The following is a 13086-nucleotide window of genomic DNA, read 5'->3' as shown; positions in this document are numbered from 1 at the left end:
ACACAGCAGAAGAGGGCATCAGATCCCATTACAGATGGTTGTGATCCACCATGTGGTTGCAGGGAATTGAACTCAGGACCTCTGGAAGACCAGACAGTGCTCTTAACCACTGAGCATTCTTTCCAGCCTGGCTTACTGATTTCTTCAAAATGATTTCGATTTAATGTTACATGTGCAGGTATGTGCGGGGTAGGGGCAGGTATGAGTGCAGGTGCCCAGGAGACCAAAGACCTTGAGCCCTCAGCCCTCGCATAACTGCTTTTGTAGCCCTGGTGAACAGCTTGGGAATCTTCTTTGGCCTTGTAAGTTTCCTGACTCTCAAGCCCTTCCCCTCCTCTTCTCATGTTCCAGTATGGAACAAACAGGTACACAACTGGCTTGTGGCAATATCCAGTTACACAATTTTTTTTCTTTCTGAGGTGTTATTAATAGTGGCACTTCTTGCCGGGCAGTGGTGCCACACACCTTTAACCCCAGCACTTGGGAGGCAGAGGCAGGCGGATTTCTGAGTTCGAAGCCAGCCTGGTCTACAGAGTGAGTTCCAGGACAGCCAGGGCTACACAGAGAAACCCTGTCTCGAAAAACCAAAAAAAAAAAAAAAAATTAAAAAGACAAAACAAAAACAAACAAAAAGAATCACTACCACTAAGCTCCATCTTTAGCCCTAACTTATCGTAGAACTCTGTTCTGAGGTTGCTGAGCATGTAGCTGTCAGTGGAGGGGAGTGACAGGCCTTAACTCTCTGTGGCTGGGCTCACAGGTGTGTATTAGCTACACCTTTACACTGCAGTGCTTGATGTGGCAGACCTGTAATCCCAGCATTTGGGAGGATCCGGTTCAAGGTCATCCTTAGCTACATACAAGGCCAGTTTGAGCTACATAAGACATGGCTTCAAAAGCCCAAAAGTGGGGCTAGGGAAGTCAGTATAAAGTGCTTGCTGCCTGAACATAATGATGTAAGTTAAATTCCCAGCCCACTTCAAAGCAGGGCATGGAGCACATGCCTGCATCCTATCACTCAGGAGGCAGAAGCAGCATCTCTGGTGCTTGAGGTTCAGCCAGTAGGCTCCAATGTCACTGAGAGACCTTTTCTTAAAAAAATAAGGTGTTGCCTGGCAAGGTAGTACATGCCTTTAATCCTAGCACTTGAAGAAGCAAAAGTATGTGGATTTCTGAGTTCCAGACCAGTCTGGTCTATGCAGACAGTCTCAAATTCAAAGTACAAAAAAGTTTAGGAAGGTATTTGGACTTCAGCCTCTGACCTCAAATCACATACTGTGCACACAGACAAAATCCAAATTAAATAAATTTTAAAAAATAAAGTTGTTTTGTTTGCCTTTCTGTGGTGAGATACAGCTCAGCAGTGTCCTAAGTGTGTAGCCCTGATCAACCCCTTTTCCCATCTGAGCCTCAGTTTCCTCATAGGAATCTACATTAGTAGCAAACTGAATGGGCTGCAGGAATCCCTGTGCTAAGTTTATTTAACTATGTCAAGAATGGCTGGCTCAAAGTCAGAATGCATTTCATTGACTGGCTATAGATGAAATCTCTTGTCCTAAATGAAAAGCAAGTTCAGTCCCCAAAGAAGAGGGATACCATGTAAAACTGGCAGCAGCCCCAGGAAGCTGGGATGGGATCAGTAAAGCTGAAGTGAATGAAGGTGGTTGAAGGATTAAGACAAGATCCTAAAGGTGCTGGAAGGCCTCATAAGGCCGTCGGCAGAGGGGCTGGTAAGTTGTAGGGAATGACAGATGGAAGTACCAGGGCAGGAGGGGGGCCCTGGGGCATCTTAGAGACAGGGCAAGAAAGGCCCTAGGGCTATTAAGATAAGGGGCAAAGTAGCAGGGCAGGCTGGACTCAATCAAATCATCTGAGCTAGGCACAGGCAGGCAGGATCTTTGACTTCAGGGCCAGCCTTGTCTATAGAGTGAGTTCTAGGACAGCCTAGGCTACACAGAGAAACCCTGTCTTTAAACAAAAAGGTTAGAGAGATGGCTCAGCGGTTAAGAGCACTGGCTGCTCTTTCAGAAGTCCTGAGTTCAATTCCCAGCAACCACAACTAATGCTTTCTTCTGGTGTGTCTGAAGCTAGTGTACTCAAATAAAGTAAATCTTAGAAAAATATACTTAAATGGGTGTGGGAAGCATGGCTTTTTTTTTTTTTTTTGGTTTTTTTTTTTGGTTTTTCGAGACAGGGTCTCTGTGTAGTCCTGGCTGCCCTGGAACTCACTCTGTAGACCAGGCTGGCCTCGAACTCAGAAATCCACCTGCCTCTGCCTCCCAAGTGCTGGGATTAAAGGCGTGCGCCACCACTGCCCGGCAGGTAAGCATGGCTTTTGGGAAGGCAGAAACAGGCAGTTTTATGAGTAAAAAGGACAGCCAAGGATACACAGAGGAACACTGTCTAGGAAAAACGGGGGAAAAAAAGGAAACCATATTGGCTGGGCGAGATTTTCATACGCCTTAAATCTCAGCACTTGGGAGACAAAAGCAAGCTGATCTCCATGGCAAGTTCCAGGCCCAAGGAACACTGAGAATCTGTTAAACAAAAGATATACCAGCAAAAACCAAAAAAAAAAAAAAAAAAAAGATATACCAGATCTTACATGTTGGTCTGCACCTGATGCTGCAGAGGGTAAAGGTGCTTGCCGCTAAGCCTGACAACATGCGTTCAATTACCTACACTCATCTTGTGGAAAGAAAGGACTCCTGTAAGTTGCTTTGTGCCTTCCATACGTGCAAGGCACACAAATGTACGCTCACACTAAACAAAATAACTGTTAGGCGTTGGAAGGAAACAAGTCAGATGTGCACGCACGCATACCTTATGCAGAGGCTCGGATTAGAGGGGTTCATACGGGAGTTTAAAGGATCTTATATTTGGACCATGGACTGGTGGGACAGAAGGCAAAAGGAAGGTGCACGAACCCAGCAACTGACATCCATCCTCAGGCAAGGGGCAACCTTCTGAAGATGCAGGGAAATTTCCTGGAGGAGGTGGCGTCCAAATTGCCGGTGATTGACATGTAAGAGTTTGTCAGACAAAGGACGATGGGTGTTTGTCGCAGAGGACCTGGAGGCCACGAGTAGGCCACTGGTCTTCAGAACTTGGCACCGTCCAGCACTGGGGTGAGAATCATCGCAATGAGGCTCACAGAGACTCACGGCTGGTTTCGGACCCACAGACTAGATAGAATGCGGCCCCATCCACCTCTCAGGAATTCGGGGTTTCCCTATAACTTAATGCGCCCACGCGCCCCAGTTCCTCAGAAAACCTCCCAGCGAGGAAAAAAAAAAAAACACGGAATGATGACGACTGACATTCCTGAGACCCAATTGCCGCTGTCCGAAACGCTGCGTGCCTCCTTATGGGCCAATGGCCCCTCTTCTTCTAGGCCGGTCGTTTAAACAGGGTGGAGCATGAGCCTCGAACGTCACCTTTGGCTCAGCCAATAGCAACGAGGGAGGAGCGGACTGTCTTAGTGATAGACAGCTCAGTTTCTAGACGTCCGCTTAGCGCGGAGCCCGCCGGGAAGCTCCAAGGCGGAGCTAGCCAGAAAGAGGCGGGAAGACCTGGTGGATTTTACCCAATCGCCACACGTGCTGGATGAGACCGACAGACAGTTGTTCCCTTCAAAGCGGACAGGAGGGGGCGGGCCTTTAAACGCTAGGAGGGGCGGGCACCTTATGTTTGATAGTCGTGTCTGTCATCCAATTGAAATGTGAAGGTCTCAGATAGACAGCATTACAGACCAATGAGAACTTATGGCGGGGTATCGGGGGCTGGCCTGTGGACCCTCTGGTAAAAGGCGGTCCCCGGCCGAGAGGGGGGGAGAAAAGAGAGAGGGGGGGTCTCGGAGGCCATAGGACTCGGGTGAAGATGGCGGCAGCCGAGGCCGCGAACTGCATCATGGAGGTGAGTAGCTGAGCTCTTTAGGCCCGGGGGCGGCGCGAGACGGGTGGTCCACTGCCTGAACTGTGGGGACGGGGCCTTTCGATGTGCCTGGCCTCGCGTTGGTCAGCATCGGGGGATGTGTTCGATCGTGACGGAGAGATTACGGCTTTCGGTGCTTTGGGACCCGCAGCCGAGCCAAGGACCGTCGCACGTGGTCGCGGGCCGGGGGCGCTTCCAGCCGGACCGCACGTGGTCCCGTAGCGTAGTGTGGGGAGGGGGGTGTGCCGCTTGAGGGGCCCCGCGGGCTCCACGTGCGAGACAAAGGCCCCGCCCCCAGCCCGATGACCTGGCTGCACTCCAGGGGGTCCAGGGGTTGCCACCCCCTCTCCCGGGTTGGGCTTCGTACGTCCATGCAGCCGGGGCTCCGTGCACCCGCGTGGAGCCTGAGAACATCACTCCCCCCGGCCTCTCTTTCCTCAAGTCTGTGTTACCCTTGTGCAGCAGGGGGGGATGGGCATAGCCCTGTGACCTCTCTTTAAGGAGATGGTGGGGAATCTCAACCGAGGAGATCGGGATCCGTCGCCGGGCACCCCCTCGTGGTCATTATGGGTGTGTGAGGGGGCGTTCTTTTTTCACGAGGCGTGGCCCAAAACCCACCTACTCATGGGAGGGCCCTGGTGGATGGTCAGAGGTCAGTGGTGGGGGATAAAGGAGTTCGTATGGCCACGGGCCTTAACGCCCACTGAACCCCCCCTTTTTTTTTTCCAACTTGAATGTGTCAAGACACCTCTTTGTAAGCATTTCTGCCTTTGCCTAATTTTTCCCCAAAATGGAATGTAATTCTAGCACCTGCCTTGCTTACCTGCTTATAGTTGAGTGTTCAGTCTTAAGCTGTATTGCCCAGGCTACTTTTTACTTAGTTTAATTCAAAATGGGTCTGACTTTGAACTCACTCTGTAGCCAAGGATGGCCTTGAACTTGCCATCTTCCTTGGACATCTGAGTAGCTCCTGTGATGCCCTCACCATCAGGCTTGTAAGGCAGGTCCTAGCCTCAGGTTTCAAGCACTTTTCAGTCAGTTGTCAACCTGCTGGTATGGGTCTGTACTATTGAAAAAGAGAGGCCCACGTGGGAAACTCACCTCACTGGCTGTGGGGAACGGAGAGCTTGGTTAGGTCATGGCTTCTCTGGAAGCTTGGGCGGCTGTCGTGGGTGGGATTTACTCTGATGGGGCCCACACCTCTTCAGGTTGTCTGCAAAGGAAGGTCAGTTGCTGGGACATCTGCCATAAATAGGGATCAGTTAGCCTACAGGGTCACTACAGTGACCCTGGGACTTGTGGACAGAGAAAAGAGAAAGGCTCATTGGGTGTGGGGCTCCAGGTGAGCTGTGACAGACAGGGGCTGCTCCCAGTTTTCCAAGGCGTGTGTAATACCTCCTCAGAAAGGCAGGTAAAACAGAGGTTGCCTGTGTGTGTGTTTTCCTCATCCAGGTGGAGTTGGGGGTGGTGTGCTTCACCTCTCTAATGGAATCCTCATAGGACAGGAGACAGCACCCATTCCCTTTCAACCCCTCCTTCCAGTTTATTCATGGCCCTTCAGCCTGGCATGTGTGTCAGGAAATGTCACTTAATCTAGTGGGGGGGGGGGGTTAGGTAGTGAAGAGCGACAGCTGGCAGTGCCCATGTGCCCTGGCACGTATTGGGTCTTGTGGCCTAGATGGGGTAGGTGGATGTGGCCAGTCATCTGACCAGAGAAGGACGACATGGAGCAGGCCACCATCTCTTCAGCCAACAGCTGGGACAGGAGACCTTCCCTTCCCTCCTCCTTCCTATCCTTCTCTACCCAAGCACAGCCTCATTGCTTGTCCCTGCTTACACACGCACTCCCTTGCCCAGGAAAAGCCAACCTACAAACCACTCACTGCTCCAGAGGCCTTCCCCAGTCACCCCGTAGCTAATCCTTTTTCCCTGTTACTCTCTCCTAGAATTTTGTAGCCACCTTGGCTAATGGGATGAGCCTCCAGCCGCCTCTTGAAGAAGTAAATATCCTTTTGTGAGACCCCACCCCACCCAGCCCACTTCCACATAAGCTTACTTGCTATACATCTGGCTCCCCAAGAGGTCTAACCATCCTCTTGCTTCCCGCCAGTCTCCTCTGCTGTGCTCCCTAAACACTTAGGACAGTCCCCTTCTTGGCCCCAGCTGGCTCCCCCAGAACCATGGCTGCTTCCTTAACTCCATCTCCAGCCCTCTCCCCTGTCCTTCCATGTGTCTGCCCTGGCTCTGCCCTCTCTCCCTCCCTCCCCAGCTGTGGGCTGAGCTAGAGACGGGGCATAGAGCCTGGAGAGATGGTAGGCGAGGCGGCTGCTCCCTGGATGGTGCTCTGGGTGGGTCCTGGAAGTGGAAACGTTACCTGGGGAAAAAGATGCTGGAGGGGGCTGTAGGGTTGTCCTGGTGTGACAAGGGGCTTTTTGCAGGTTGATGAGACTCTCTGGGGAGCCCACCTTTGACCCTTGTGCTACTCCCCATCTTCCAGGTTTCCTGTGGCCAAGCAGAAAGTAGTGAAAAGCCCAATGCTGAGGACATGACATCCAAAGACTACTACTTTGACTCCTATGCCCACTTTGGCATCCATGAGGTGAGGAGAGACCGCCCTAAAGCCAGTACGCACTGAAGAGCTGCAAGACTGGACAGGGCTGAGTGTCTCAGCATGTGCACTGCTCCTTTTCTGCCCCTGGTCCATTGTTTTGGAGACTGAAGTCTCCAGCTCTCTAGAGGCCACTGAGAGTGCTTGCTGCCCCAATGTGCCACAGACTTTAGGCCTTGCCAGTCTCTGGCGCCCTCTAGTGACTGGTGGTGGGACTGTATCCCCTGATCATGCTACACTACAACCCTTTTGATAAAGGAAGGAGACAGGGCTCAGTGTAACTGAAATGACATTCTAAGGAATCCTCGTCTTTTCCATGGGGCTTTAAAAAACACAACAACAACAAACTGTACCTGGGACTGGGACTGTGGCAAAGTAGCAGAGCAGTTGCCTAGCTGGACCATGGCCTCAATCCCCAGGATCATAAAGGGAAACCTGGAAAATAGGCATAAAACAAAATTGAGCTTTTGGGACCCCAAAAGCTGGTCCTAGAGACTTACCTCATTTATTAAAGAGCTTGCCGTGCAAGCATGGGTTGCAGGGTTCAGTCCCCAAGACCCACTTCAAAAGCCATACTGGGACTGGCAAGATTGCTCAGTGGGTAAAGGTACTTGCCACACAAGCAGAAAGTAGTGCTTGCCACACAAGAGCTCCCTGAAACTCGGAGTAGATGGAGAAGGTGTCCTCTGACCCCCACGCTCCTGCATGCACGGTAACTTTGAGAACACGGAGCATGGTAGTGTGTGCTTGTGTAAGCTCAGCTCTGAGGAGGCAGAGGCAGGCCGATCACTGGGCTGACCAGCCTAACCTAATTAATTGCCCAGCTATCCAGGTCTTAGACACCATGTCAGAAAACAAGCTGGCTGGAACCTGAGAGGTGACACCAAGGGTTGATCGGCCTCTTGCTTGCATGTGCTACACAGCCTACTTGCTACTTGGCTGTCTGCTCCCTCTTCATTTTAGTTTGTGTGAGCCTGCCTTAAACTTATGCTTCTCTTGCCTAAGTTTCCCAAGCAGCTTGAGATGCCAGGCCAATACCATGATGCCTTTTGGTGATCTAAAGACTGACCTTGTACCCAGGGTCCTCCTGCTTCAGCCCCCTGCATCCCTGGTTCTTGCAAGGGTGGCGCTGATAAAACCTGGTGTAGGTGTTCACTACAAAAGAATCCCCCAGAAGGGAAAGGGGCTCTCTGAGCCTTGCTCATGCTCAGTGTGAGGGGCATCCGGGCCTCGTGTGTCCCTCACTCTGATCCTCTTGTCTGTGGTCACTTGCCTAGGAGATGCTGAAGGATGAGGTGCGGACCCTCACATACCGCAACTCCATGTTTCACAATCGGCATCTCTTCAAAGACAAGGTGGTCCTGGATGTGGGCTCCGGCACCGGCATCCTCTGCATGTTCGCTGCCAAGGCAGGGGCTCGCAAGGTTATTGGAGTAAGTCTCATGGAGGTGGGCGGGCTGCTTAGGGGCTAGAGACAGCGGAAAGGGCATGGACTGGACTCAGTCTCACCCCCCTTCCTTCCTGCCTTAGATTGAGTGTTCCAGTATCTCCGATTATGCTGTGAAGATTGTCAAAGCCAACAAGTTAGACCATGGTGAGTGGGAGGGGGAGGTCTGTGGAGGACAGCTTCTTGGAGGCTTCAGTGAAGAGTTAAGAGACCACAGTGAACAGCTGGTGGCTCCTCGGTTTGGGAACGCTGAGAGGCTGGATGGCGGGGTGTTGGGCCTCGTGCTTTAGGGCATTTTTGGTGACTATGCTCAGGATTATAACTTCCCGTGTGCAAGGGTTTCCCATCCCTCATTTGTCACATCCAGGGCCTGTCAAGAATTCTCCCCAGCAGCCCTCACTCTGATCATGATTGACATTGCCTTCCTGAGAATCCCACAATTGCGGCCAGTGTGCCCACTGCTTCCTCCGCACTGTGTGGCCGGGTGTGCAGGTGGGGCTTGGAGCCTGCAGCTCTGCAGCTCCCACCTGAAGGTCAGACACTTGGTTCCCCAGAAGGCCTTGGTCATGTACTTACATGTACACATTGAAGACCTCTAGTCTGCCTTAGATGTCATTTCACACCAGACTAGTTTTCCATGCAGTTAAACTTTTTATTTTTTCCTCTCAAGAGAAGCCCTCACTGTGTAGCCCTGGCTGTCCTGGAACCCAGTAAGTAACCAGGGTGGCCAGCCTGGTCTGTATAGCAAGTTTCAGGACAGCCAGGACTACATAGTGAGACAGTTTGAAAGGGGGAGACAGCCCTTTGACCAGAGTGGGTGTCTGGAGCCATCTGGACCAGCCCTCACCCTGACCGGCATGCCATTCCTGTGGCTGCAGTGGTGACCATCATCAAAGGCAAGGTGGAGGAGGTGGAGCTGCCTGTGGAGAAGGTGGACATCATCATCAGCGAGTGGATGGGCTACTGTCTCTTCTATGAGTCCATGCTCAACACTGTGCTGCACGCTCGCGACAAGTGGCTGGTGAGGCATATGGGTTAGGGATGCAGTGGGCACTGCAGCCTAAGATGTTAGAACAGCAAATAGGGTGCCACCAGGTGTTTCTGTGGATGAGGCCTTCCCAGGGAGAGGGGACCAAAGGAATGGCAGAGGAGCCGACTTCAAGAGGGCTAGTGCAGAGTCCTTACGCCAGGAGACCGTATGCTGTGTAGCAGAGCAGGGGGTTGGGGGGGGGGTCGGGGCGGAGAGTCTTTCCTTCTCAGGTTTTTCCAGGCTCCTAGGAACTGTGGGACAGCCTGGGCTCTGGGTGCCCTGTGGCTGTGGAGTAGGGACCAGACTCAAGGATGAGGGTGAGGCCGAGATGACTAGGGGGTCTCTGGAAAGTGATGGTGCGCTGAACAGTTGGGTCTGCTCAGTTAGGCTCTTGCTCTAACCCAACTCCTCCCTCAGGCACCCGATGGCCTCATCTTCCCAGACCGTGCCACCCTGTATGTGACAGCCATTGAGGATCGACAGTATAAAGACTACAAGATCCACTGTGAGCGGGGGCTGGGTAGTGAAGGCAGGATGGGTGGCGAGGACAGGGCCTGGGTTCCACTGCTCATCTGACCCTGTCTGTACCCAGGGTGGGAGAACGTGTATGGCTTTGATATGTCCTGCATTAAAGACGTGGCCATCAAGGAGCCCCTGGTGGATGTGGTGGACCCAAAGCAGCTGGTCACCAATGCCTGCCTCATAAAGGTAACTCAACAGCAGTTCCAGGTCCCTGACCTGTCCACTAGAGGCATAAAGAAAGCAATTGGGCCCACACATCAGAGTTTTGAGGGTCATGCCTGGTGCTGAATTCCAGGAGAGCAAAATGAAGCAGGAGGAGTGCACTGGAGTGGGGGTGGGGGGGGTCCACCTGGGGTTCTGGTGAGTTATTCTGGTTCTTCTCCTTTCATTTGTTGCCTGCCTGTGGTCTGAGGATCAAGAGTTGGGACTGGAGGGATGGATGACTCAGTGGCTAAGAGTACTTGCCACTCTCTGAGGGGATATCAGCAGTTGCTCACAGTCCTGTAACTCCCAATTCCAGGCATCCAATGCCCTCTAACCTTAGCGGGCATCTTCATTGACATGATTTCAATAAACTCATACATTCATACATAATTATATATTTTAATGTGTACAGGTGTTGTACCAGCACCAAGTGTGTGCCTGTAGCCTGTGGTGGTTAGCCGTCAATAGGTCTGGAACTGGAGTTAGAGACAATTATAAGCTACCATGTATATGCTGGGATTTGAATCCAGAACCTCTGGAAGAATAACCAGTGATCTATCTCTCCAGCACCATAAATAATAAGAAAAAAAATTGGGGAGCCAGGCAGTGGTGGCATATGCCTTTAATCCCAGTACTTGGGAGGCAGAGGCAGGTGGATTTCTGAGTTTGAGGCCAGCCTGGTCTACAGAGTGAGTTCCAGGGCAGCCAGAGCTACACAGAGAAACCCTGTCTCAACCTCCTCCCCCCACCACCAAAAAAAAAAAGAAAGAAAGAAAGAAAGAAAGATTGGGGCCTGGAGAGATGGCTCAGCAGTTAGGAGCACTGGCTGTTCTTTCAGAGGTACTGAGTTCAATTCCTAGCAAGTACATGGTGGCTCACAACCATCTGTAATGGAATCTGATGCCCTCTTCTGGTGTGTCTGAAGACAGTGACAGTGTACTCACGTACATAAAAAGTATTTTTTAAAAAGAAAGAAAATGTTATGAGGGCCAGCCCAGGATACAGAAGACCCTGTTTCAGAAAATGGGGATGGGGGGGTGCTAATAGGCAGCAGTTCTCATATGCAGCGTGGGCTCTGAGCGCTGACTGGGTCTACCCGTTTGGCAGGAGGTGGACATCTATACAGTCAAGGTGGAGGACCTGACCTTCACCTCCCCCTTCTGCCTGCAAGTGAAGAGGAATGACTACGTGCATGCACTGGTGGCCTACTTCAACATAGAATTTACCCGATGCCACAAGAGGACCGGCTTCTCAACCAGTGAGGGCCATGTGGGGCTGGGCCAGGGGCAAGAGCATCAGTGAGGGGTCTGTGACAAGCAGCAGAGCACATGCCTGGGGTTAGGACTGTCTAGAGCCACCTGGGAATGGGACAGAAAGCTCTAAAGTTGAAGAAAGTTAGTGATAACCCTGTCAAAAGGAGAGTCAAAATGGAGTCGTAGCTAGAGTCACTCGGTGAGGGGTGGAGCGTAGCCCAGTGGTCAGGTGCCTGTGATATTCTGGCTGTGCTGTCAGTCATTGAGTGACTGAATCTGATCCTGGAGTAGCTCTGCAAACACAGGCAAGATGCAGGGACAGCCCTTGTGGGGCCCTGGCAGGTTTAGTATGGCAACACCTAGGCAAAGTCTGGAACTGACCGTGCCCACCTTTCAGGTCCTGAGTCCCCATATACACACTGGAAGCAGACTGTGTTCTACATGGAGGACTATCTAACAGTGAAGACTGGCGAGGAAATCTTTGGCACCATTGGAATGAGGCCCAACGCCAAAAACAATGTGAGGCCTGAGGGAGAGTAAACATGATGTGGAGGGTGTGGAGAAAAGTCAGGTTCTAGATAGAATTGAACAGTGCCAGCTTGGGTAGCGTAAGGGATACTTTAGGAAGCCCCTGATTGTCTGCTGGGTTCAGTGATAACCCATGTTCAGTACCCTTCCTGTGGATACTGAAATCACCTGACTCCTCTACAGGTTAAACTGGCAAGTGCCAGGGCTCAGTGTGATGTTAGGAACACCTGACAGTGGCCCAGCCTTGATCCATGGGTGGAGGGGGCTTAACGATGCTTGCAGGGGGACTGGAAACAGTGCTGGGACTCCAGCATTGCTGATGTTAGGTGCTGTTTCCCTTGATGGAAGAAACTTAGACTGTGACTGGGGAACACAGTTGGGTACATATAGCCTGTAGTACTGTCATTGAGTCAGGGTGTAGGGTATGCAGTGTGCTACCCGAAATTGCCAGCACACTTACCTGACGCTTGCCCTGATGGCACATCTGAGCCCTGTCTCCTACCTTTTCCCTTCAGCGTGACTTGGACTTTACCATCGACCTGGACTTCAAGGGTCAGCTGTGTGAGCTCTCTTGTTCCACCGACTACCGGATGCGCTGAGGCGGTGCCAGGCTGGCCCTCTTGCAGAAGGGGGCTCAGGGGGGCTGGGCTTGGGGGATGGGAGGGTACATCGTGACTGTGTTTTTCATAACTTATGTTTTTATATGGTTGCGTTTATGCCAATAAATCCTCAGCTGACCATGCCACTTCTTGCCCTGGGAGCTGGAGCAGTTCAGTTCCCTGTCACTCCCTGAGGACCGTCCATTTTAGGTCTAGAGATGTGTCCCTCAAGCTAGGCAAGGATTCCTGGCTCCACCATGTCTCTGGACTCCCTGACCTTCCTGAGATTCTTCCTTGGAGCAGGGGTTGAGGACAGTCCTCAGTGGGAGTCAGCCACCTCTGCCCTCCACCCCAGAGTCGACCTACCGTGTCTTGCTCTTCTGTGCTGTTTCTGTTTGCTGGGGGGTTAAGAGGGTCTTCAAGACAGAGTTTCTTTGCGTAGCCTTGGCTGTCCTGGAACTCGCTTTATGGTCTACCTGCCTCTGCCTCCTGAGTGCTACACCAAATGGTCTGCACTGTGGTCCTATTCCGTTTGTATTTGTTTGGGTGTTTTTGTTTTTACGGGACAGGGTTTCTCTGTAGCCCTTGCTGTCCTGGAACTTGCTTTATTTTCTAGGCTGGCCTCCAACAAAGGTCCACCTGCCTCTGCCTCTGCCTCCCAAGTGATGGAGTTAAAGGCATGTACCACCACTGCTCAGCTAAATATTTTTAAGATTTCTTTATATATGAATGCTCTGTCTACATGTATGCCTGCACACCAGCAGAGGGCATCAGATCCCAATATTAAGCCAATCATGGTTGCTGAGACTTGGAACACAGAACCTGCAGTGCTCTTGTCCTGTGCTGTTTCTAAGTAAGCTAGTTCCATTCTAGTGACCCCAGGCCCCTCCACCCTTCTGTCCTCTGGAATAAGGGCGAGACCCCTATCTTGGTCCCTCAGTGTTTATGGAAGCTGGGTCACC

The 13086-nt window shown here is 51.8% G+C and overlaps 1 protein-coding gene across 4 annotated transcripts; it reads left to right on the top strand.

Moving 5' to 3' along the window:
• Window positions 1–3783: 3783 nt before the first annotated feature.
• Prmt1 (protein arginine methyltransferase 1) lies at window positions 3784–12270 on the top strand. Of its 4 annotated transcripts, XM_028788890.1 has the most exons (11): window positions 3784–3915; window positions 5880–5933; window positions 6431–6532; window positions 7819–7974; window positions 8072–8135; window positions 8867–9009; window positions 9436–9523; window positions 9611–9726; window positions 10852–11002; window positions 11395–11516; window positions 12041–12270. In XM_028788890.1, the coding sequence occupies exons 1-11, from the start codon at window positions 3880–3882 to the stop codon at window positions 12122–12124; spliced, it is 1116 nt and encodes a 371-aa protein (XP_028644723.1). In that variant the 5' UTR covers window positions 3784–3879; the 3' UTR covers window positions 12125–12270. The 4 variants fall into 4 exon arrangements, with proteins under 4 accessions (XP_028644723.1, XP_028644726.1, XP_028644727.1 ...); XM_028788893.1 differs by lacking the exon at window positions 5880–5933; XM_028788894.1 differs by lacking the exons at window positions 3784–3915; window positions 5880–5933 and adding an exon at window positions 6142–6245 and having other exon boundaries at window positions 12041–12268.
• The last annotated feature ends 816 nt before the right edge of the window (window positions 12271–13086 follow it).

This window comes from Grammomys surdaster, unplaced genomic scaffold (assembly GCF_004785775.1).
Source record: "Grammomys surdaster isolate TR1022 unplaced genomic scaffold, NIH_TR_1.0 125769, whole genome shotgun sequence".
NCBI classification, from domain to species: Eukaryota; Metazoa; Chordata; class Mammalia; order Rodentia; family Muridae; genus Grammomys; species Grammomys surdaster.
Note: the sequence above shows the minus strand (reverse complement) of the source record. Positions and strands in the feature narration are given on the sequence as shown.

Coding starts and splice junctions, on each gene's coding strand:
- Prmt1 (XM_028788890.1), top strand. CDS start 3,880: ATGGCGGCAGCCGAGGCCGCGAACTGCATCATGGAG. Junction 8,136..8,866: donor AGCCAACAAGTTAGACCATG/GTGAGTGGGAGG, acceptor CTGTGGCTGCAG/TGGTGACCATCATCAAAGGC. Junction 9,727..10,851: donor CCAATGCCTGCCTCATAAAG/GTAACTCAACAG, acceptor CCCGTTTGGCAG/GAGGTGGACATCTATACAGT.